This window comes from Puma concolor, chromosome C1, assembly GCF_028749965.1.
Source record: "Puma concolor isolate L17-30 chromosome C1, mPumCon1.1.hap2, whole genome shotgun sequence".
In the NCBI taxonomy this organism is placed as follows: domain Eukaryota; kingdom Metazoa; phylum Chordata; class Mammalia; order Carnivora; family Felidae; genus Puma; species Puma concolor.
Window position 1 is genome coordinate 51,510,346 of NC_141674.1, and position 24,018 is coordinate 51,534,363.

The window sequence follows — 24,018 nt, forward strand, 5'->3', positions numbered from 1 at the left end:
TGGTGGCCAATCTGTTTCTAGAAACAAAACATTAGAAAAAAAATTCAATCAGTATGTAATAAGCTTATTAAACTACTTAACAGAAAAGATACTGAAGGATGGACAGGTAAAATGATACCATGACTAGACTTTGTTTTTATAGAACTACAGTAGTGCCTCCTAGGTGGCTAAGTTGGTTAAACATCTCTCAGTTTTGGCTCAGGTCATGATCTCACAGTTTGTAGGTTTGAGCCTTTTCTTGGGCTGTGTACTGACAATGCAAAGCCTGCTTGGGATTCTCTCTCTCTCCTTCTCTCTCTGCCCCTCCCCCATTCGTGTGTGTGCATGCTCACTCTCTCTCTCCCTCAAAATAAATAAAAAAAATTTTTTTTAAATAAACTACTATAGGGAAAAAGGGAACAGGTAATACATAAAACAAGAATGATAATGGAGGTTAATTGTACTGTTCTACTTATTTATTATTTTTGAGAGAGAGAGAGAGAGAGAGAGAGAGTGAGACAGAGAGAGAGAGAGAAAGGAAGCCAGGGAGGGGCAGAAAGAGAGAGAAAGAGGGAGAGACAGAATCCCAAGTAGGCTCTGCTCTGTCAGCACAGAGACCAACAAGGGGCTCCAACCCATGAACTACAGAGATCATGACCTGAGCCAAAACCAAGAGTCAGACATTTAAATGACTGGGCCACCCAGGCACCCCTATTCTATTTACTTTTGTGTATGTTTGTAATTTCCCATTATAAAAAGGTTAAGACTATATTTAGGTTAGTGGGGCACCTGGATGGCTCAGTTGAGTGTCCGACTTTGGTTCAGGTCATGAACTCATGGTTTGTGGAATCAAGCCCAACGTCTGGCTCTCTGCTGTCATTGCAGAGCCAGCTTTGGATCCTCTGTCCCCACCCACCCCCCCGCCCCTCCCCCAGTCTCTCTCTCTCTCTCTTTCTCAAAAAAAAAATAAATAAATAAAATATTTTTTAAAATGACTATGGGAGCGCCTGGGTGGCTCAGTTGGTTGAACATCTGACTTCAGCTCAGGTCATGATCTTGCAGTTCATGGGTTCAAGCCCCAGGTTGGGTTCTGTGCTGACGGCTTGGAGTCTGGAGCCTGCTTCAGATTCTGTGTCTCCCTCTCTCTCTGTCCACGTCTCATACTCTCTCTCAAAAATAAATAAACATTAAAAAAAATTTTTTTTAAGACTATATTCAGATTAGTAAACCTATAGGTTTACAAACGATTATTAAGAGTTGTATGGGGCATATTCCTAACTGCTAACCAAGGTCCAAATCAAAATGAATGGCATCCTTTCATTTTGTTTCTTATACTGATTGTTACCGGGTATGAACCACTGCATTCATTCTTATATTCTTAGTAACACAATATTTGCTAGATATAGTCTTTCTAAAACTTAGAAAAAAAACAAAGATATGAAAGTTCAGTAGGTGATTACAACTAAGGCTACTGTTAGGAAAGAGGCCAATTCTAACAACCTTGCCAAGAATAGCGTGTGCTCTGTGACACAGCTCTTAAAAATCAAACACACAAGCATTTGCTCAATTAGATATACTTTGATCTTTATAACTCAAATGCAACAGTGGAGCTCAAGCACAAATTTGGAACATGAGTAACATTACACATAATCTAGTATCTAACTTTTAAATGATTTCAGATACACAATAAAAAATATTTTTCCCACTGGTATTATTTGATTATCTTAATGTGACAACTGGACTAGTATTTTTCTGTGATATTGTGATAGCATAAGTATTTCCTTGATAAAGTAAGCACTTGCTGTAAATAACCTCCATTTGGCACAATAAGAAATACATGACATTAGCTAAAAACTGCCATATACCTATATACCCTCATTTATCCCTATAGAGGGTTTGAAAAGACCAGGCCCTTCCTGGATTAACACTGTACAAGAATAAGTGAACAACTAATGTGTAGGGGGAAAAAAAACTTATTTAAATACAAAAATCTCTAATTTTAGGTATGGCTTAATAACAGATTTTTAAAAATATCTTTGAGAAATCTCAACAATTTCTTCAAAACATATTTTGAGGGGCGCCTTGGGTGGCTCAGTCGGTTAAGCGGCCGACTTCGGCTCAGGTCATGATCTCACGGTCCGTGAGTTCGAGCCCCGCGTTGGGCTCTGTGCTGACAGCTCAGAGCCTGGAGCCCGTTTCAGATTCTGTGTCTCCCTCTCTCTCTGACCCTCCCCTGCTCATGCTCTGTCTCTCTCTGTCTCAAAAATAAATAAACGTTAAAAAAAAATTTTTTTTTAAAACATATTTTGAAAAAAATAAATAACAAATTAAACTAAAAAATATATTTTTTACATATATATCCTTTCAGACAGCTTTTTCTACATTGTCTGATAATAACCATAAAAATCAGAAGCAAAAGGTGTTCAATAATAGGAAATCTGTCATTTTCAGAATATACCTCTTTTTTTTTTTTTTTTTTTTTTTTAATTTTTTTTTTTTTCAACGTTTATTTATTTTTGGGACAGAGAGAGACAGAGCACGAACGGGGGAGGGGCAGAGAGAGAGGGAGACACAGAATCGGAAACAGGCTCCAGGCTCTGAGCCATCAGCCCAGAGCCCGACGCGGGGCTCGAACTCACGGACCGCGAGATCGTGACCTGGCTGAAGTCGGACGCTTAACCGACTGCGCCACCCAGGCGCCCCAGAATATACCTCTTTTTAACCTATGTTCTCTCACCTCAGCCAAATGTTTGTTTCAATCACATCCATTCATTCTCCCTCTATTCAGACGATAATTTTTTAAAATCTTTTTTACCTCATGAGACCCTTTAAAATACACTCAAGTTTTATACTAAAAAAATAAATATAATGTGTAAATACCTTAAAACTCACATTAACAATGCTTAAATTTCTGGGTTGTTTTTTTTTTCGGTTACGAATGTGAGAGCCCTCTGGAATGTCAGCTTTATCATCTATAAAACAGAGATAAACCTACTGTTTCTATGCAGGTTGCTAAGCACAGTTAATGAGATAATGACGGTATATAAACTAATGCCAACTTTTCTTTCTTTTTTGAACATTATTCACTGGGAAAATGTACACCTACAGATTTGTATAATAACCACTAGTGTGTATTACCCCAAATTACGGCCTCCTGTGAAACATACCTTAAAAGGTTAAAAAGAATTCAAACTGAGCTAGAATATTATTGTGATCCAGCAACAATGTAGTCAGCAAATATTTATGGAAACTTATGCAAATTTTTTACGATATCTATATGTTAGCTGGTATCTGCTGAGGTTTCATACATCTCCTTTTGTAATTCTAGAATTATTTCTATGCTAGATTTTCTAGATATGATAAAGTTTTTTTTAAACAAACTACAAATTCCTAAAAATTTTAACTGTCATGACACTCAAATTTTTTAACAGTATTAAGTACAATAAGCAACCTATATGATTTGATGTTCAGGTTACATGAGCATATAAGGCTCAAGTAATAATACAAAGCAAGCTACTTTCTTGCTTGGGATAACCTCCCTTCTTATTCTTAAATCATCCTCTTATCTAATTATACCCCCCAAAGCCCAGTATCCTTATGCCTTCAAACTATTCTCTCTTGAGTTGTGTAATACTTGGATAAATGTAATTTAATAAAGCCAATGATAATAATAATGACTTAACTTTTATCAAGCATTTTTTTTTAAGTTTACTTATTTTGAGAGAAAGAGAGAGAGAGAGAGAGAGAGAGAGACAGAGCAATGAGCAGGAGAGGGGCAGACAGAGAGGGAGAGAGAGTATCCCAAGCAGGCGCTGTCAGCACAGAGCCCAATGTGGGGCTCAACCTCACCAACCGTGAAATCATGACCTGTGCCAAAATCAAGAGTCAGATGCTTAACCAACTAAGCCACCCAGGCACCTCTTTAATGGAGCATTTAATATGTGCCAGGCACTTTACAAAAACCTTTATATGTATTACCTTATTTAGTCCTCACAAATTTCTATAATATAGGTACTTTTACTATCCCTATGTAAAAAAAAAAAAAGAAAGAAGAAAAACCAGTCAATCTCCAGTTTAAGATAATTCCTAAAAAGAAAATATGGTTGCAAAATATTGGTTACAGGAACCCATTTCCCACTTTTTCATGAAATACGCATTTCAAGTAACACTGAAACTATTATTTCCTTATATATCTTGGAGATTGATTTTATAAAAAAAAAAAAAAACAACTGCATACAGTCAAATTTACAATTATTCATTTTTAACATCAAAGAAGATTTTTTGGCAAAAAAGTAACAGGAGGAAAAATATCAACAAAGTATAGAAACCATAATTCTGCTTCTATATTCTCGTGTGCCTAACTTTATTTACTTCTTTGAAGACACCCTTATAGCAGAAAATTATTAATCTCTTTCTTAAACAAAATAATGCATCTTTCTTGCTTCAACAGCTTTCATGGGTAACCTACTACTAACAGAGCACTTAATGATCATTTCTGCACGCTAAGAAAGTTAGCAAACTTGACATCCTGTATCACGATTTACCAAAGTATGTTAATGAATTAAAGCATTTTACATGAGATCCTTAAAGGCTGCACATAAGATGAAAAAAGATTATATAAAATTCTAACGTGAAACAGGGCGCCTGGGCAACTCAGTGGGTTAAGCATCCCACTTCTGATTTTGGCTCAGGTCATGATTTCACAGTTTGTGAGCTAACAGTGCAGAGCCTGCTTGGGATTCTCTCCCTTTCTCTCTGCTCCTCCCCTGCTCATGCTTGCAATCTCTCTCTCTCTAACACAAATAAACTTAAAAAAAAAATTCTAACCTGAAACTAATTTATTTTGATGAAAAATTTTAGAACCTAAAACAGTAGCTGTTTTCATTAAATGTTTAATAGGAATAAACCTAAACTTATTGATAAGTTTAGCTGATTCTACTATTTCTGGGAATAACTGCTCATTCATGAGAAAACAGTTCTTCTTTACACATTTGATGAATCGTTAATGCCTGGGATGACTATCAGCTCTTTAATTAATTGAGTATTTAGATACAGTGCAAGCTAAAGCCACTGAGATATGTTAAAAGATATCTCAAGATCACTGTCAAGTTAATTAGCTATGAATGCATTCTTACACTTGAAAAGTTTACTGCCAGAATAGAAAATAATTATAGTTTTGAACAATCAATTATCTTTACTGATGCTAAACACTTCAAATGGTAAGGCATTCAGTCATAAAAACCAAAATCAAATACAAATAAACAAGTTACCTGAAACAGCTTCTAATACATGTTTACTTAATTTCCAAAAACTCATACAGCTAAACCACAGTAACTTATAATTTATTAAATTTACACTTAAACCTTTTGGTGTATTAACTTATCCTTCTTCTCCAGGAGGAGTACCTGATATATTAAAACTGGATACATACTTAAGAGGAAACAATATGCTTTTTTATTTAGTGAGATGTGTACTCACTTGATACAGGTTCTCTACCCAGCTCCCATTCAAATCCTGAAACACGTCTAGATTTTCTATTTTGGCCCTTGTTTCCATTACTTCTTAGATATAATACTCGAGGATGCCATTCCTATCAACTGTTATACTCAGCTCAATTATAAGGCGTTAAGGGGCGCCTGGGTGGCTAAGTCAGTTAAGCATTCAACTCAATTTGGGCTCAGGTCATGTTCTTGCGATGCGTAAATTCAAACCCACGTCGTGCTCTGCACTGACAGTGTGGAGCCTGCTTGGGATTCTCTTTCTTACTCTCTTTCGGCCCCTCCCCGACTCTTATTCTCTCAAAATAAACTTAAAAAAAAAATAAGGCATTAAAAAATTATTAAACAAGGATAAATAATGATGTACATTTTGAGGCAAATAATAAGGTAAATAAAAGTGTTCTACCTGCTTTAATAAAAATATAACAATTATCTAGCAATAAGAAATTTTAACTTTATTCATATTGTCAATAAGTATAAATGTTAGATGTACTACCTCCCAAAGGATGAATAACATAGAAAATAAGACCTGGGTTCAAGTCCAGATAAATTTCTTAATCTCAGCCTTATTGTGGAGAAAAATAAATACAGCCAGAATTAAAAGATTCCTTTGGAATTATAAGATTCCTCTGACACTGAATAAATTAATTTAAATGAAAACAATTACATACTATAAAGCACTAAATAAATGTTATCATATCAGTACATCACATGAAAGTTCAAAACACCAGGGATAAAGAAAACAACTCAAAAAAGCCTTGAAAGGAAAAGATACCAACCAAAGATTGGCAGTCAGAAGTATACTGGACCACTCAAATGCTTCACTTAAAGTCAGAGGACAGTTGTGTCCTGTTTTCAAAATCTTGACAGAAAATAATTTAAACCTTAGAATACTGTATCCAGCAAAATTAGTAATTCTGGAGTAAAGGTAAGATAAACATATCGTCAGATATAAAACTCTTAGAGAATTTACTCTTATACATCCTGTTTCAGGAAGATACTGAAGGCTCACAGTAAAATAAGTAAAACAAGAAAGAAAAATATATGGGATATAAGGACTCCATCGCAAAAGAAATGTAAAGCAAATTTCCAGCATAATGGTCAACAGGCTCCAATATGACAACTGCACTGAGTCTAGCGAGCCTAGGAAAGTCCCTCTGCTGCACTTACAATTTAGTTCCCAGGGGAACGGACTATCTCATGCATTCTACTGTACTGCAAGAAGCTTTACAGAGAATTTTAGTGACAACACACTGAAAAGTAGGGAAAACTAAATAATGTAGCTATTCCAAGAAAATAAAAAGCTATACAAAACAAATGCAGTAATAGAATCATAGTAATCCACATGGCTAAGCTGCTAAAATTGTTACATAAGAATCACAAACGTAAAAAAAAATAACATTAATTTAATGAAAAACTGGGATATAACTATACATGGGAGAGATGACAAGTGTATGTATTTTTTCCTGGATTTATGCAAGCATATATATTTCTAGGAAGGAAAATATAAGAGTTAAATCTTCATCTTCTGCAACAGTCAACAGATATTTAAAATTGAACAAGAATCAAGAAATAGTAGCATGGATGTGTTATTTAGAAACAAGAAATAAAAAAACAAAAGAAAGAGCAAAAAGAGTTGCCAGTGATTGACATACTGAAAATTAGACATCAAGGTAGGGAAAAGCTGGTAAAAATGAGATGAAAGACCTCCGTTTTTAATTTTAAGCCTACAGTACTTATAAAGTTTAAGTATAGTCATAAAATCATTTTAAAATACTTAAATATGCAAATAACAAAAATAAGTAGGAAGATGAAAAAAAAAGACCACTCAACGTCCCCAATTTCCAAGCAGAAGCAAAACAGATAAACACAAGTTAGGGATGCTCTAGATAAGATACCTGTACTAGATAAGAGGTACAGCTGATAACCTCAAAATGGTTTCAGACACATTTTAGATTATATAATTTCTCCTTTATTCCATGTCCTTGTAAATACTTAAATCACAATTTATAGAAGAATAATTCCATGTTACCTTGTCTCTCTTAAAAACAATATATATATTTTTTTAGCCTATCTTCCAGAAATTTTACTCACACTAAGTGTCAATTACATGTAGTGTTTTGTACTCTGTACCCTCACAAGAGAAGACAGATATTATTATTATCTCCCATTTTTTAAATAAGATAACTGAGTGGCCAATAAATTAACTTATCTAAAGTCACCAAATAGTGCAAACTGGAGTCAGAAATCACACCCGTATCTCTATGACTGTAAATGCCACTCTCATAACACTACACGGTTCCTTATTTTTTAACTAATCGAATCAATATTTACTGTGTGCTTCCTGTGTGCTAGCACACTATTCTAGATGCTGGAGATAAAGTGATAAAGGAAAGGAGCTCCTTGCTGGCTCAGTCAGTAGAGCATGTGACTTATCTCAGGGTCCTGAGTTCAAGCCCCACCTTGGGTGTGGAGCCTACTTAAAAAAAAAAAAAAAAAAGTGATAAAGGGAATAGACAAGTCCCTCTTAACAGTAATTACATTCTAAAGAAAAAGACAAAAGAAAAAAAAACCCAATCACATAACTATATAATGTAACGGCAGAAAACGACAAATACAAAGGGTGGCAAACTAGAGGAGAAAAGCAGTAGATCTTTTTGCTGAGGGTGAAGAGAGTGAGCCTCTCTAGACAGTGACCTTTCAACACATATACATCTGAATAAGGAATCAAACCACATGAAGATCTGAGGTAAAACATGTTAAGCAAAGAGAAGAACAAATGGAAAAGCCTTATGCAGACTGGAATTTTGTTTGTTAAAGGACAGTAAAAAGACCATTGACGTTAAAGCGACATGAGCAAAGCAGAGTAGGATATGAAGTTAGAGACAGGCAGGGGATAGAACATGTAGAATTTTATAGAGTATTACAAAAAAAGCATTTTTCTGCTTGTAATGGAAGTCACTGGAAGGTTTTATGTTGAGGAATGAGTAATCTAATTGATAATAATTAAAATTTCTCTGGCTAGGGGCGCCTGGCTGGCTCAGTCAATAAAGCGTGTGACTCTTTTTTTTTTTTTTTTTTAATTTTTTTTTTTTTCACGTTTATTCATTTTTGGGATAGAGAGAGATAGAGCATGAACGGGGGAGGGGCAGAGAGAGAGGGAGACACAGAATTGGAAACAGGCTCCAGGCTCTGAGCCATCAGCCCAGAGCCTGACGCGGGGCTCGAACTCACGGACCGCGAGATCGTGACCTGGCTGAAGTCGGACGCTTAACCGACTGCGCCACCCAGGCGCCCCAGCGTGTGACTCTTGATCTCAGGGTCATGAGGTCAAGCCCCATGTTGGGCACAGTGATTACTTAAAAATAAAATCTTAAAAAAAAAAAATCTCTGGCTATAAAGTTGAAAATTGATTTAGGCAGGGTGGAAGGCAGATGATCAAATTAGAAAGGTACAGAAAAATCTGGGGCACCTGGGTCATTGGGTTTGAACCTCTCATCAGGCTCTGTGCTGACAGCTCAGAGCCTAGAGCCTGCTTTGGATTCTGTGTCTCCCTCTCTGTCCCTCCCCTGCTTGTGCTCTGTGTCTCTCTGTCTCTCAAAAAATAAAATAAAACATTAATAAAAAAAATTTTTTAATTAAAAAAAAGAAAGGTACAGAAAAATCTGAGATGAGCAGCTGCCCAATATGCTAAGCCTCTAGCCTCCATGAAACAACTGAGCATCCAAAATGTGGCTTATCTGAAACTGAATGTGCTTAGAGTATAAAATACACACCCAATTTTGAAGACTTTTTGTAGGAAAGAAAAAAAGTAAAATATCTCAACAGCTTTTTACATTTATTATATGTTGAAATGATAATATTTTAGATATATTAGGTTAAATAACATGATTAAAATTAATTTCACTTGTTTCTTTTTGTTTTTTTTAATGTGGGAACTATAAAATTTTTAATTACAAATGCAATTCCCATTATATTTCTATATGACCATGTTGATCTAGATGGTGACCTGCCTAGAGTTTTAAAAGTGGAGAAGATAAGATTTGGGATACATTTTGAAAGCAGAGCTTATAAAACTTGTTTGAAGAGTAAATGTGAGGACTAAGACAAAGACTGGGTGGCTCAGTCAGTCAAGCACCGGACTTCTGATTTCGGCTCAGGTCATCTCACGGTTCGTGAGTTTGAGCCCCATGTCGAGCTCTGCACTGCCAGTACAGAGCCTGCTTGGGATTCTCTCTCTCTTTCTGCCCATCCCCTGTTTGCACTCTCTCTATCTCTCAAAATAAATAAAGAAAAAGAAAAAGAAAGAAATCATTTTGATTTCAAAACTTTGGGCATCAGAAACTGGGCAACTAGGTGGTGAAATATGCTATGATGGGGAAGTCTGGGTTGGAATCCTATGTCTGAGCTGCCCTGTTGGATATCCCAATGTCAAGTCATGAACTCTTAGTGTTATAGAGTGGTCAGCATATAAAGCCTACCCAACAATCTCATGTCAAGTATTCTGAGCAGTACATCAGTAAACATTGTTGATTATTGGTTAAACCACAGTGCAGGCACATATATTTGATTCCTGTGTAATACTAGATTCTGCCAATAAGAACACTTGAGGGCTTTTTGTCCGACATCTTAGTGAGACTGCAGGGGTGGCTGCTGCTCTCTGAGCTTTGCAATGCCACCCAAGGATGAGAAGAAGAAAGATGCTGGAAAGTCAGCCAAAAAAGAAGGACTTAGGGAACAAATCTGGGGTCAAGGCCAAAAAGAAGAACTGGTCCGAAGGCAAAGTTCAGGACAAGTTCAATAACCTAGTTTTGTTGACAAAGCGACGTATGACAAACTCTGTAAGAAAGTTCCCAACTATCAGCTTGTAACTCCAGCTGCTGTCTCTGGGACACTGCCAGGGCAGCCCTTCAGGGCTCCTTAGTAAAGGACTTTTTAAGCTGGTTTCAAAGCACAGAGCTCCAGTAATTTATACCAGAAACACCAAGGGTGCAGATGCCCCAGCTGCTGGTGAAGATGCATGAACAGATCCTACCAACTGTACATTTTAGAAAATAAAACTTTATTAAATTAAAAAAAAGAAAAAAAGAACATCTGCAGAAATATAGTAACTGGGAGTTCTAATGTTTTAACCTAACAGCTTACAATTCCAATGCTAGCTCTACCACAGTGAAGTATACTTAACCTCTCCATCCCTTTACTCATTACTAAAATGAATGCAATACCTACACTGCAGGCTGTGAGGATTAAATAAGATAACATATGTAAGATAATTAACATGTGACCTGGCACATAGTATAAGCTTAACACATTTCAGCTATTAATAAAATTATGTGATAAGAAATCGAATAAGTAAAGCTACTAAAGATTTTTGGAAAGTTTATTCTAGTTCTACTTTAAAAATAGACTGTACAGTATCTGATTTCAGAAATCTCCAAAATCAGGGGTGCCTGGCTAGCTCAGTCAATAGAACATGCAACTCTTGATCTCGGGATTATAAATTCAAGCCCCGTGTTGGGTGTAGAGATTACTTTAAATGCCAAGTCATGATAACAATAAAAAATCTTAAGGGGTGCCTGGATAGCTCAGTCAGTTAAGCATCTAACTTGTGATTTCGGCTCAGGTCATGATCTCATGGTTCCTGAGATTGAGCCCCAAGCGGGCTCCACACTACAGGTGTAGTGCCCCTCTTCACACTCGCACGTGTACTCGCTCTCTCTCTCCCCCCAAAATAAATAAATAAACATTTTTTTTAATCTAAAAAAAAGAAATCTCCAAAATTAAAATGTGTTACCTGTAAGTAGTGTTTGGAACATAGACATCCCTGGCAGGAAACTCCAAAATTTCTCTGGTAGGTCTAACTCTACTGTCTGGGTAAAGCTTCACCTGAAGCAGCTCTGGAGTTAGGCAATAGTGGGGATTTTCAGGTGCAGGAGAAATGTCTATCTTCAGCTGAGCTGGGTATAAAAATATATTATAAAAACAACATAAACAAATAAATTAAAACTTCATATTAAAAATGTTCTTGGAAGGATTCAGGTCCTCTTTTTGCAAGAAGTCTGGAAAGAAATCAAAATTACTGTTATCTCAGACCTCTAAATTATTTCATTTTACCAAGTCTCAAACTTACTAATTACTGATACAGACACAGTACATGTAAAATAATAAATGCCTACTGAATGAATAAATGAGTGAGAAGGAAAAAAAAGAAGCAAAAGAAAACAAAACAGAAAAGGATCTAGCATAGGATCATGCCAACATTTTGAAGGTTAAGTGATTTAATTTAAACTTCTTTACTCTAAAACAACAAACAAAACAGTTTTACTCTGTAATGGTTTGTTCTGACCATAGTATCAATCTGCTTCAGAATATTTACCATCCTATGTACATTTTTTCACCTAAAGAATAATTGTAAGCCACAAAATTACTCATCATTCTCAAGTCAGTACTCAAATTATCAAAAGTACTGAATCTTGCATATAAACTGTTAAGACCACAAAGGCAGAATAATGAAATGAAGAAGACTGACAGGCATTGGGCAAAGAAAGACACATGGACCAGATAAGTGAAAAAAGAAATACATAATTACTAAAAATATGACATATTAGGGATGAAAGGGTTGTAATGATGTCTACTCAAAATTTTAAAATACCTGTAATAGGTCTTAGTCGCCGTAAAACAGAAGATGGCCTTCTCATATCAGCAAGAAATTTGTACAGATCTTCATCACTTAAGCGGTCTCCTTCCTGAGGAAAAAGCATTTGAGAAAACAAATAGAGTAGATTGAAAAAAAAAATGTATAGTGCCTGTTAATATTCTTACCCTCTTCTGTCCATTTAGTCAGAATGAAAAGATTAAATTAATATAATTATGATTAAAAACAAATACCATACTGATTTCCTTCCTTTTATGCTTTCAAATTTTATTGAGTTATGATACTATTATCTGTACCTTAAATTTAAATATTTACTTATAGCCCATTATTTATGTCTATAAAGTATTATAAGACACTCTAAAATAAATAAAATCAATAGAAGTTGGAGATGAAATGGAAAAAAGAAAAATAAGGATATAGACAGAAAAGGGACATCTGGGTGGCTCAGTCGGTTAAGAATACGATTTCAGCTCAGGTCATAATCTCACAGTTCATGAGTTTCAGTCCCGTGTCGGGCTGTGCTGACAGCTCAGAGCCTGGAGCGTCTTTTGGATTCTCCGTCTCCCTCTCTCTCTGCCCCTCCCCCACTCATGCTTGCTCTCTCTCTTCCTCTCCCAAAAATAAATATTAAAAAAAAAAGTTAAACAAAATATATAGACAGAAAAGAAACACACATAAACGACAGTCTTAAAAAGTCATTGCAGGGGCGCCTGGGTGGCGCAGTCGGTTAAGCGTCCGACTTCAGCCAGGTCACGATCTCGCGGTCCGTGAGTTCGAGCCCCGCCTCAGGCTCTGGGCTGATGGCTCGGAGCCTGGAGCCTGTTTCCGATTCTGTGTCTCCCTCTCTCTCTGCCCCTCCCCCGTTCATGCTCTGTCTCTCTCTGTCCCAAAAATAAATAAACGTTGAAAAAAAAATTAAAAAAAAAAAAAAAGTCATTGCACTTGAATTTCTGTCTTTTCAATTTTATACTACCACAGTTCTCAAATACAAAATATACAGCATTCACTAAATTGGAAAAAGAAAAAAGTAACAAAAAGCTACTTTTTTTTCTGACTGCAAGTACTTAAAAAATTTTATTTTTGCTGTCTTTTATTCCCATGACTTCATTCATTCCATAACTGGAAGCCTGCATCTCCCTCTCCCTTTCACCCATTTTGCCCCTCCCTTCACCTCACACCCTTCTGGCAACTATCAGTGTGTTCTCTGTATTTATAGGTGTAATTCTGCTTTTTGTTTGTTTATTCATTTGTTTACATAAACTACTCTTAAAGAGAAGAATAATTATTCTGATATTAAGACCAGAGTGAAAACTATGAAACAACCTCAATCAATGGGAAAAGAGACAAGCAAACCAACAAATAACCAAACCGTACCTAATGAATACAAAATTTTCTATTTCATATATTTTTTCTTGCAATTAAAATAGGTAAGAATTTATTTCATTCTTTTATTCAAGAGTAGGTCTTTAGATTTTGTTAATCCAAACCTCCTGCACTTGATATCTTTTTTAGTGCAGAGTTCATATACTTATGTGGTAATGAACATATTTAACATTACTTTATTATGTGACCTCACCTTGAGACAGATTCCATTTGTTCACTATTATATTCTAAACATGGTACAGAACTGATCTTCTTTTATCGCACTATTTAGAAAAGTGATTTTTTTTTTTAATATTTCCTTTTGAGAGAGCACAAGCAGGGGAGGGGCAGAGAGAGGGGGACAGATGATCTAAAGCAGGCTCTGGAGCTGACAGCAACAAGCCCAATGCGAGGCTCAAACTCATGAACTGCAAGATCATGACATGAACCAAAGTCAGGCACTCAATCAACTAGGCCACCCAGGAGCCCCTAGGAAGGTGATTTTTTTTTTTTTTTTTTAATTTCTAAGTGGTTCAAGATTTTTGTTAATACTTTTATAAATAGCTTTTAGTTTTATTGAGTTATGATTAGAGAATTTCATTTTAAGAGGATTTTTTCTGTGGCCTAATTGTTGTAAATGTTCCATCAGTTGCTAAAACAGTATACTCTCTTTTTGAATACAGTATTAACATAACTTTTTAAGTGGTCCTTATTGATAGTACATTCAGATTATCTCTACTTAATTATTTCTGTCTACTTAACCTGTTAAATTGATTATATTATTGGCCTCCAATCTTTACTTCCTGTTTCCATGACATTTGTTGGGGTGAGGCATAATTAATTCCCTCCTCTTGGGTGGGCCATGTGACTTTCTTTGGGCCAATAAGCAAATGTGATACAGAGATCTGAAAAACATCTGTACAAGTGAGCCTGCCCCCTCTTGAAATTCTGCCACTGCTATGAGAACATGACCAAGCCAGCCTGCTACAGGATGAGAAGAGAAGTTGAGACACATGGAAGACGTCTGAGTCATTTCAGTCTTCCTACCAAAAGTCAGTCTCAATTTCCAAATGTGAATGAGCCTAGCTGACACCCTCCACTTCCACACAGCATATTTTATCACTATGTACTCCAACTTATATATACTCATCAACAAATAAAACATGTTCCTGAAACTAATGTGTGGGCTTAATTTTGTTTTTATATCTCTATGTATTTTTAATAATTTTGCTTAACAACTTCAAATCTGTACAGAAGCACTCCTAATTACTATATCCCAATCACAGATAGTAATCTCTCATCAATTTAAAAGAACTGCCTTCTGTATCTCATTTAGGAGAAATTCGTACCATGAATTCTACTTTACTAAAATTGTAATGTCTGCTTTTTCCTTAATTTGCATTTGCCTAATGCACAGTATCCTAGCTATTTAAAAATACTTATAAGAATTATAGATGCTAATAATTTTTAACAAATAGACCATACAAAGTCAAATATAAATGCTCTCCACTGCTGATACTTCCAACAATAATTCATTTTAAGTTTTCACGATCACTTTGCGCTAGTTTCTAGTTACCAGTCTCCAACACAGTGTCCACTACATGGTGAATGCTCAAAATATATTTGCTAAATCAATAGGTAGGTAAGTGGATTAATATTCAGTACATGCTGAATATTCAAAAACTATTTGTTGGATCAATAGGTAGGTGGGTAGATGAATGACTTGTTGATTTAAAGGTTACAATACCAGTTCAATAATAAAGTAGGCTGAAGAAATGGAAAAAGAGCTGTAGAAATAGTGCAGAAGTGATGCAGCAGTTAAGGAAATAGAAAGGGAAAAAAATGTCATAGCTGCAAGGCTGTGTCACTGTATCAGGTAGATCTACTGTCCATAGCTTTATTTGGCCTATCACTTCATCTAGCTAACACTGTGACCTTTTCTAGACTCTTCCTCATACTACTGTCCATAATAAAAAGACCCTCACCACTTTAGACACTTCTCACCTGCTTTACTCTCCATATGAATCTCACCGAGCAGCTGTCTATAAATGCTATTGATATCAAACTGTGAAAGGAGCTTCAAGCAGATTGCTGTCTTTCAATCCATGGCACATCCTTTCCTAAATCCTTGTCCTCTTTTAAGTATTAGATATTATAGGCCAGGATTTCCTCCTCTTATTAAGAATAAGACCTCAAATGAAGGAATTCTAAAAGAATATTTAGCATTTCCCAGTCATCTGTTCCAAAATATAGACATGGTACCAATCCATTTTATATCAAAATCCAGGATGTACATGCATACATGTATGCACTCATACAAAAAGCAAGAGGAAAAAAGCTCACTGAAGCAATATTTAACTTCACTATGTGCAATGCACTATTATTTTTCTATTCTCCTGAATTTGTTCATTTGTTTTCAAGCTGGGTATTACCTATTAAATTTCTATTACTGTTAACGGATCATGATCAGCATTTGAAAACTACTGGTTTGATTCATAATTTGAAGCACAGAGAATATATTTGCAAAGAATAAAGTGTCTTTTATCAAGAACTTCTTGGACCTATAAACTCATCTAAACAAATAATGTTGACTACATTTTAGCAGAAAAATATACTAGTAAGGCCTGAAAGTCCTATTCCATATACTATAGATGCGGTAGCTTCAACCAAAATAAAACTTGGGTAGGGAAGAGAGATACAACCACTCAATGACTAAGAAAATTCATAAACCATAAATGTTTAAAAGTTAAAACATCACATTTAAGAAATAGGATATAAATGTGGAGGAATGATGTTGATGCATTATTAGTGCTAACATTTAAATATAATTATACAACAGCAGATACAATATTATTTTATTCTTATACTTTTTGCTCTTAAAAGCTTTTTTAATTTCTAGAAATCAAAATTATTACATGTACATGTACTACAAGCAAATATACAATTATAATTTTTCTGAAACCAAAATAATATTATGTACAAATATCCCCATAGAATTCCTACATGACAGAACAATACCTGCTTAAAAAAATTCGTCACTGTGAGAGTAGCAGGTCGAAAGCTGGTCAAGTTACAAGCATCATCTCCACTTGTTGTCCTTTCGAGTGATCGTCTGCCAACAATGCTAGAATTCCTCCTCTCTGACCAAGACCCTTTTCGTTCTACCAAGGGAAAAGAAAAGTCTGGTATTCATTTTCATAATATTTAAATTGTTTTAAAAGCAGCTTTCCAAACACAGGAAAAAAATTCATTCAAGTTGAAAATTATCTACCCGACATATTGATTGTAGTAAAGAATTTCATTTCTGGAGAGATAGGTAAGGAAGCACCATACATAAATCTCCTGGTTCTTTTAAAACTTCTCCAGTGGAAAATAAATTTCTACCACACAGACTATGCATATGACCAAAGATGAGCTATAACATGCAGCTACAGAGAAACTATGCATTTAATAGGAAATATTCACACAATGAAAATTTTAGTTACCATCTAATGGTCCCTCAGTCTTAGCACTTGAATTTGAAACAGAATTTTAAGATAACATTCATTCAAAGTCCTTGCAAGATACCCTTATTATTCAAAACCAACTGGAAAACAACAACAACAACAAATGAACAACTATGCTACAGATCAACAAGGAAACTGAAGACTTAAAACCATAAACAAACTAATACATGTCACTAAGCAAAAGTAGAATATGTGTTCTTCTCTAGCACACACAGGGCATTCTCCAACATAGATTAACCTATAAAACAAAATAAAATAAATTCAAAAGGACTGAAATCATATAAAATGTTTCCCAAGAACAGTGAAATTAAATTATAAATCAGTAACAGAAAAGTATATGGGAAATTCATAAACATGTGGAAGTTAAACATACTCTCGATTCTCGAAAAACCAATGGGTTAAAGGAAATAACAAAGAAAATTAGAAAATATTTAAGATACATGAAAATGAAAACACAATATCCCAAAACATATGGCATATCATTAAACCCGCACTCAGAGGAAAATTTATAGCCATAAATGACTATAAATAAAAAAGAAAAGTTCTCAAATAAGTAACTTAACCTTTCATTTTTATAAAGTAGAAAAAGAGAAAACTAAACCCAAAGCAAGCACGAGAAAGGACTCAAACACAACAGCTGGATGACAATAAAAGAAATAGAAACTACAAACATAAGAATGAAGCCAAAAACTGGTTCTTCAAAAAGTAAATTTTAAAAACTTTGCTAAGTGGGCGGTTAAAAAATACAACATCTCAAATTACTAACATCAGGAATGAATGAGTAGACGTCACTACAGCTCTTAGAAAAGGAATTATATTACAATATTTTGAATAACTATAGGTCGAAAATTAGACAATTTATACAAAATGAACAAATTTCTAGAAACACAGTACTGAAACTGATTTAAGATGAAACAGAAAATATGAAAAGATCTAAAACAAGCAGAAAGATCTAATTAGTAATGAAAAAACTTATCACAAAAAGACCAAGCCAAGATGGCTTCACTAGTGAATTCTTCCGATTTTAAAAAAAAAACAAATACCAATCCTTCACAAACTCCTCCAAAATAAAATTTATAAAAAAAGGAATAATTCACAACTCATTCTGAGGACAGTGTTACTCTGATATCAAAACCAGAGATTTATTTCACAAGAAAGAAAAACTACAGACCAATATCCCTTATGAATATAGAAGAAAAATACTAAACAAAATATTGGGAAACATATTCTAACATCTACAAAAAAATTATATGCTATGACCAAGTGGGAATTCTCCGAGAAATGTAAGATTAGTTTAACCTCTAAAATCCAGTCTGTTAATGCAATACACCCTACTAAAAGAATACAGGACAAACACCATACAAGTCAATTCAAAAGCAAAAAATGCATTTGACAAAATCCAACATCTTTTGATGATAAAAATACTCAAAAGAGTTAGGAATGGATGGGAATTTCATCAATCTACTAAACTACATTTATGAAAAACCTACAGTAGACATCATACTTGATTATAAAAGACTGAATGCATCTCCCCCCCAAGGTCAGGAACTGAATGCATTGACCCCCAAGGGCAGGAACACTCCTGCCACTTCTATTTAATATAGTATAGAAGGTTCTAGTCAAGATTGCTAGAAAAGAAAAAGAAGTCATCCAGATTGAAAAAGAAACAGTAAACCTTTTATTATTTGCAGAGGGCAATATCTTGTATATAGAAAATGTTAAAGAATCCGAAAGAGGAAAAAAAAAAAAAACACTGCAATTAATAAACATGTTCAAATGGTTTCAAAGCACATAATCAATATTCAAGTCAATATTATATACACAAGAGGGGCGCCTGGGTGGCGCAGTCGGTTAAGCGTCCGACTTCAGCCAGGTCACGATCTCACAGTCCGTGAGTTCGAGCCCCGTGTCAGGCTCTGGGCTGATGGCTCAGAGCCTGGAGCCTGTTTCTGATTCTGTGTCTCCCTCTCTCTCTGCCCCTCCCCCATTCATGCTCTGTCTCTCTCTGTCCCAAAAAAATAAATAAACGTTGAAAAAAAAATTAAAAAAAAAATATTATATACACAAGAAATGAACATTCTAAAACTGAAATTAAGAAAACAATTCCATTACAAATATCATAAAAACAATAAAACAATTGGGTATGCATTTAACAGGAGAAAGGCAAAGACTTGTACACTGAAAACTATAAAACACTGAAAAAAATGTTAAGATCTCAATATATGGAAAAACATTCCATGGATTGGGAGATTTAATATTGTTAAGAGGGCAACACTCCCCAAAATGATTTACAGATTTAATGTAATGTCTATCAAAATTCCAGCTACCTTTGTGCAGAAATTTACAGCTAATTCTAAACTACATATTAAACTACAAGGGCCCAAGGGCGCCTGGGTGGCTCAGTTGGTTAAGCAGATCTCAAGATTCATGGGTTGAGGCCCACATTGGGCTCTGTGCTGACAGCTCAGAGCCTGGAGCCTGCTTTGGATTCTGTGTCTCCCTCTCTCTCTGCCCTTCCCCTGCTTGCGCTCTGTCTCTCTCAAAAATAAAACTACAAGGGCCCAAAATAGGCACACACACACACAAATCTGTAAATAAGATAATAAAGTTGTAGAGTTGGAGGACCACTCTTCCCAATTTCAAAACTTACTGCAAAGCCAAAAAAATGAACACAGAATAGTACTACCATGGGCTTAGCATATAAATCAATGGAATAGAATTGAGTCCAGAATTAAACCCATACATCTATCATAAACCAATTTTCTTTCTTTCTTTTTTTTTTAAATATTTATTTATTTTTAAAAGAGAGACAGAGCGCCAACCGGGGAGGGGCAGAGAGAGAGGGAGACACAGAATCTGAAGCAGGCTACCGGATCTCAGCTGTCAGCACAGAGCCCTACACGAGGCTTGAACTCACAAACAGTGAGACCATGACCTGAGCCAAAGTCAAATGCTTAACCAACTGAGCCACCCAGATGTCCCGTGAACTAATTTCCAACAAGAATGACAAGACCATTTGCTGGAGAAAGAATAGTCTTCCTAGCAAATAGGTGTTGGGACAACTCAATAGCTACATTAAAAGAATAATATTGGACCCTTACCTCTCACCATGTAAAAAAAAAGTAACCCAAAATGGATTATACCTAAATGTAAGAGCTATACCTATAGACCTCTTAGACAAATACATACAAACAGATCTTTCTGATCTTGAGTTAGGTAATGCTTTCTTAGATAGGACTCCAAAAGCACAAGCAACAAAAGAACAGAGAAAATGAATTTAAAATTTCTATGCTACAGGGGCACCAGGGTGGCTCAGTCAGTTGAGTGTCTGACTTCAGCTCAGGTCATGATCTCACGGTCCCATGGATTTGAGCCCTGCATCGGGCCCTGTGCTGACGGCTCAGCAGCTGGAGGCTGCTTTGGATTCTGTGTCTCCTTCTCTCTCTGCCTCTCCCCTGTTCATGCTCTGTCTCTATCTATCTCTCAAAAATAAACAAACGTGAAAAAAAAATTTTTTTTTAATTTCTATGCTACAAACACCAGCATTAAAAGAGGAAAAAAAAAAAAAACCCACAGACTGGGAGAAAATATTTGCAAATCCTGTATTAGATAAAAGATTTGTTGGGCAAGGGGCATTAAGGAGAACACTTGCTGAGATGAGCACTGGGTGTTATATGTAAGTGATGAATCACTAAATTCTATTCTTGAAATCATTATTGCACTATATGTTAACTAACTTAATTTACATTTTTAATGTAAATTAAAAATAATAAGAAAAAAATAATAAGAAAAAAAGATAAAAGATTTGTATCCAGAATACATAAAGAACTCTTAAATTCAAAGACAAGAATATAAAAAAGCGGGGCACCTGAGTGGCTCAGTCACTTATGCATCTGACTCCTGATTTTGGCTCAGGGCATGTTCTCACAGTGCATGAGTTCAAGCCCCTCATGGGACTCTGTAATGACAGCATAGAGACTGCTTGGGATTCTCTCTCTGCTCTTCCCCAGCTTGCGCATGCGGCATGCGTGCGCTCACTCTCCCTCTCCCTCTCTCTCTCTCTCTCTCTCTCTCTCTCTCTCTCAAAATAAATAAACTTAGGGGTGTTTGGGTGGCTCAGTCAGGTCATGATCTCATGGTTTGTGAATGTGAGCCCCACATCAGGCTCTATGCTGACAGCTCAGAGCCTGAAGCCTGCTTCAGATTCTGTGTCTCCTTCTCTCTCTGCCTCTCCCCTGCTCACACTTTGCCTCTCTCTCTCTCAAAAATAAATGAATGTTAAAAAAAATTTTTTTTGGGGCGCCTGGGTGGCGCAGTCAGTTAAGCGTCCGACTTCAGCCAGGTCGCGATCTCGCGGTCCGTGAGTTCGAGCCCCGCGTCAGGCTCTGGGCTGATGGCTCGGAGCCTGGAGCCTGTTTCCAATTCTGTGTCTCCCTCTCTCTCTGCCCCTCCCCCGTTCATGCTCTGTCTCTCTCTGTCCCAAAAATAAATAAACGTTGAAAAAAAAAATTAAAAAAAAAAAAAAATTTTTTAATAAACTTCAAAAAAAAGAATATTAAAAAGCCACATAAAAAATGAGCATCCACTAGATAAAACAAAAACAAAGACATTAAAAAAATGAGCAAAAGACATGACTACATATTTCTTCAAAGAAAGTATACACATAACCAGTGCACATAAAATTATACTCAAGATCATTAAATATCAAGGAAAAGCAAATCCTAAACCACAATGACAAACCTATTTGCCTACACTAGGATGGCTGTAATCAAAGGGCCAAATAATAAAAGTGTTCGCAAAGATACGGAGAAATTGGAACCTTCACACACTACTAGAAGAATTTTAAATGGTGCAGCAACACTAGAAAACGACCTGATAGTTCTTCAAAACGTGAAATATAGAATTGTCACTAAGATCCAACAATTTCTAGTATATGTCCAAAAAAATGAAAACATGCCCATACAAAAGCTTGTTCCTGAACATTAACTGCAGCATTATTCATACTAAACAAAAAGTTTAAACGACTCAAAGGTCCATCAACTGATGAATGGATAAATAAAATGTGGTATATCCACACAATGGACTATTATTTGGCAATAAAAAGAAATTAAATAGTGATACATGCTACAACATGGATGAACTTTTAAAACATTATGCTAAGTGAGGGGCGCCTGGGGCGCTTAGTTAAGTGTCCAACTTCGGCTCAGGTCATGATCTCCTGGTTCATGGGTTTGAGCCCCATGTTGGGTTCTGTGTTGATGGCTCAGAGCCTAGAGTATGCTTTAGATTCTGTGTCTCCCTCTCTCTGCCCCTCCCCCACTCGCACTCTGTCTCTCTCTCTCTCTCAAAAATAAATAAAACATTAAAAAATAATAATAAAAAAATAAAACATTATACTAAGGGAAAGAAGCTTGTCACAAAAGACTGTATATTGTATAATTCTATTGATATGAAATGTCCAGCATAGGCAAATCCATACAGACCTTATAAGGAGATCAGAGGTTGTTTAGGATTGGGTTTGTGGATTGGGGGAGAATGGAGGGTTACTAATGAATACAAAAGTGTTCCAAAATTAAGACTGTGGTGATGGTTGCAGAACCTTGTGAATATATCAAAAAAAAACAATAAATTATACACTTTAATTTTTTTTTTTCAACGTTTATTTTTTTATTTTTGGGACAGAGAGAGACAGAGCATGAACGGGGGAGGGGCAGAGAGAGAGGGAGACACAGAATCAGAAACAGGCTCCAGGCTCTGAGCCATCAGCCCAGAGCCCGACGCGGGGCTCGAACTCACGGACCGCGAGATCGTGACCTGGCTGAAGTCGGACGCTTAACCGACTGCGCCACCCAGGCGCCCCGATAAATTATACACTTTAAATGGGTGAATTGTATAGTATAGGAATTGCATCTCAATAAAGCTGTGGGGAAAAAAAGGAAAAAAAAGAAAACCCTTTTATGCCTCGCAACACTGTAAAGTCTATAAATAAAACAAGCCTATATAAAAAAAAAGAAAAATTAAACATTTAGAAATATTTTATATAAAACACTCTTACCTCCAGTGCTTATTTCCACCTCTGTAGAATCTCTTTCCAAACTCCCCGCACTGCTAACAATATTCATTAAATGGATTGCAGTCCAAGCAAAAGGCATGCGATATTTCCCAAGTCTTTGACAAAACTGATCAGCTTGACTTTTCAGCTTCTCCAATTTTTCCTTATTCTGCAAAACAAAACTTTATACATTATATGATTATGCTCGAAAGAAATGAATCAAAGACTACTCCATTGTATATAAAAAGACAGCTTAGGAATTCTCAATTCTCAACAAAGATGGAAGAATAATCTATACCTTTCAGAGATCAATTAACACTGTATTATCTTAACCACTGAATAATTTTAACCCATTCTATAAATGTATGTGTAGAGTAAGTCTTTCAATTATTTTTGTGATTATCTCATTTTGGTAGGAAAGAACGTAGAGCAAGTGTCAAACATGTGTATGTATTACAAGTACTATTTTATGAAAAGAAACATAACCATGTTCAAGTCAGCAACTGCTACCTACAAAATATTCTAGGTTAAACTTACTAAATTGTACTACTCTGAAAAAGATGGGAGCAGTTGAGCCATTTTGAAATAATCCTTAACTTATGGCAAGAGAAGGAGTGAGGTAAAGTGGGATTGGGGGTACAAATAGGCTTAACAACATGTAAGACCAGAACTGTAATAAAAGAAGCAAACAAAAAAAAATATTGCAAAAAGACTAAACCCTAGAAACAGACTGATGGTCCAAACAGTATGTGCCTATCTGGAAGACATCCTGAAGCTGGCCCAACTTTTAGGCTATCCCTGAAACAAACACTAAGGTAACTTGCAATAGCCAACTAATGGTCCAAAAGTAAAAATCTACACCAAATATCTTACATACTCTTTCCATACAGGATGTTGTCAAGGTATATATACACTAACAATAGAGCCCTACCTTGAGAGTCAGGCCTGGGATAAGATGGACGGATA

The 24,018-nt window shown here is 35.8% G+C and overlaps 1 protein-coding gene and 1 pseudogene across 10 annotated transcripts in view; one reads left to right on the plus strand and one right to left on the minus strand.

Moving 5' to 3' along the window:
* The window catches only part of DOCK7 (dedicator of cytokinesis 7), a 236,897-nt gene that overhangs the window by 147,285 nt on the left and 65,594 nt on the right, over positions 1-24,018 (minus strand). For 9 of the 10 annotated variants that reach the window (XM_086717167.1, XM_086717165.1, XM_086717168.1 and 6 more), the window contains exons 11-14: positions 23,056-23,221; positions 16,513-16,655; positions 12,130-12,223; positions 11,272-11,434 (exon numbers count right to left, since the gene is read on the minus strand). In XM_086717167.1, the coding sequence (XP_086573293.1) occupies positions 11,272-11,434; positions 12,130-12,223; positions 16,513-16,655; positions 23,056-23,221 (566 nt within the window). Of the gene's footprint in view, positions 1-11,271; positions 11,435-12,129; positions 12,224-16,512; positions 16,656-23,055; positions 23,235-24,018 lie in introns of all 10 variants that reach the window. The other variant, XM_086717174.1, reaches the window with a different exon arrangement.
* On the plus strand, positions 10,150-10,542 carry LOC112871793 (small ribosomal subunit protein eS25 pseudogene; annotated as a pseudogene).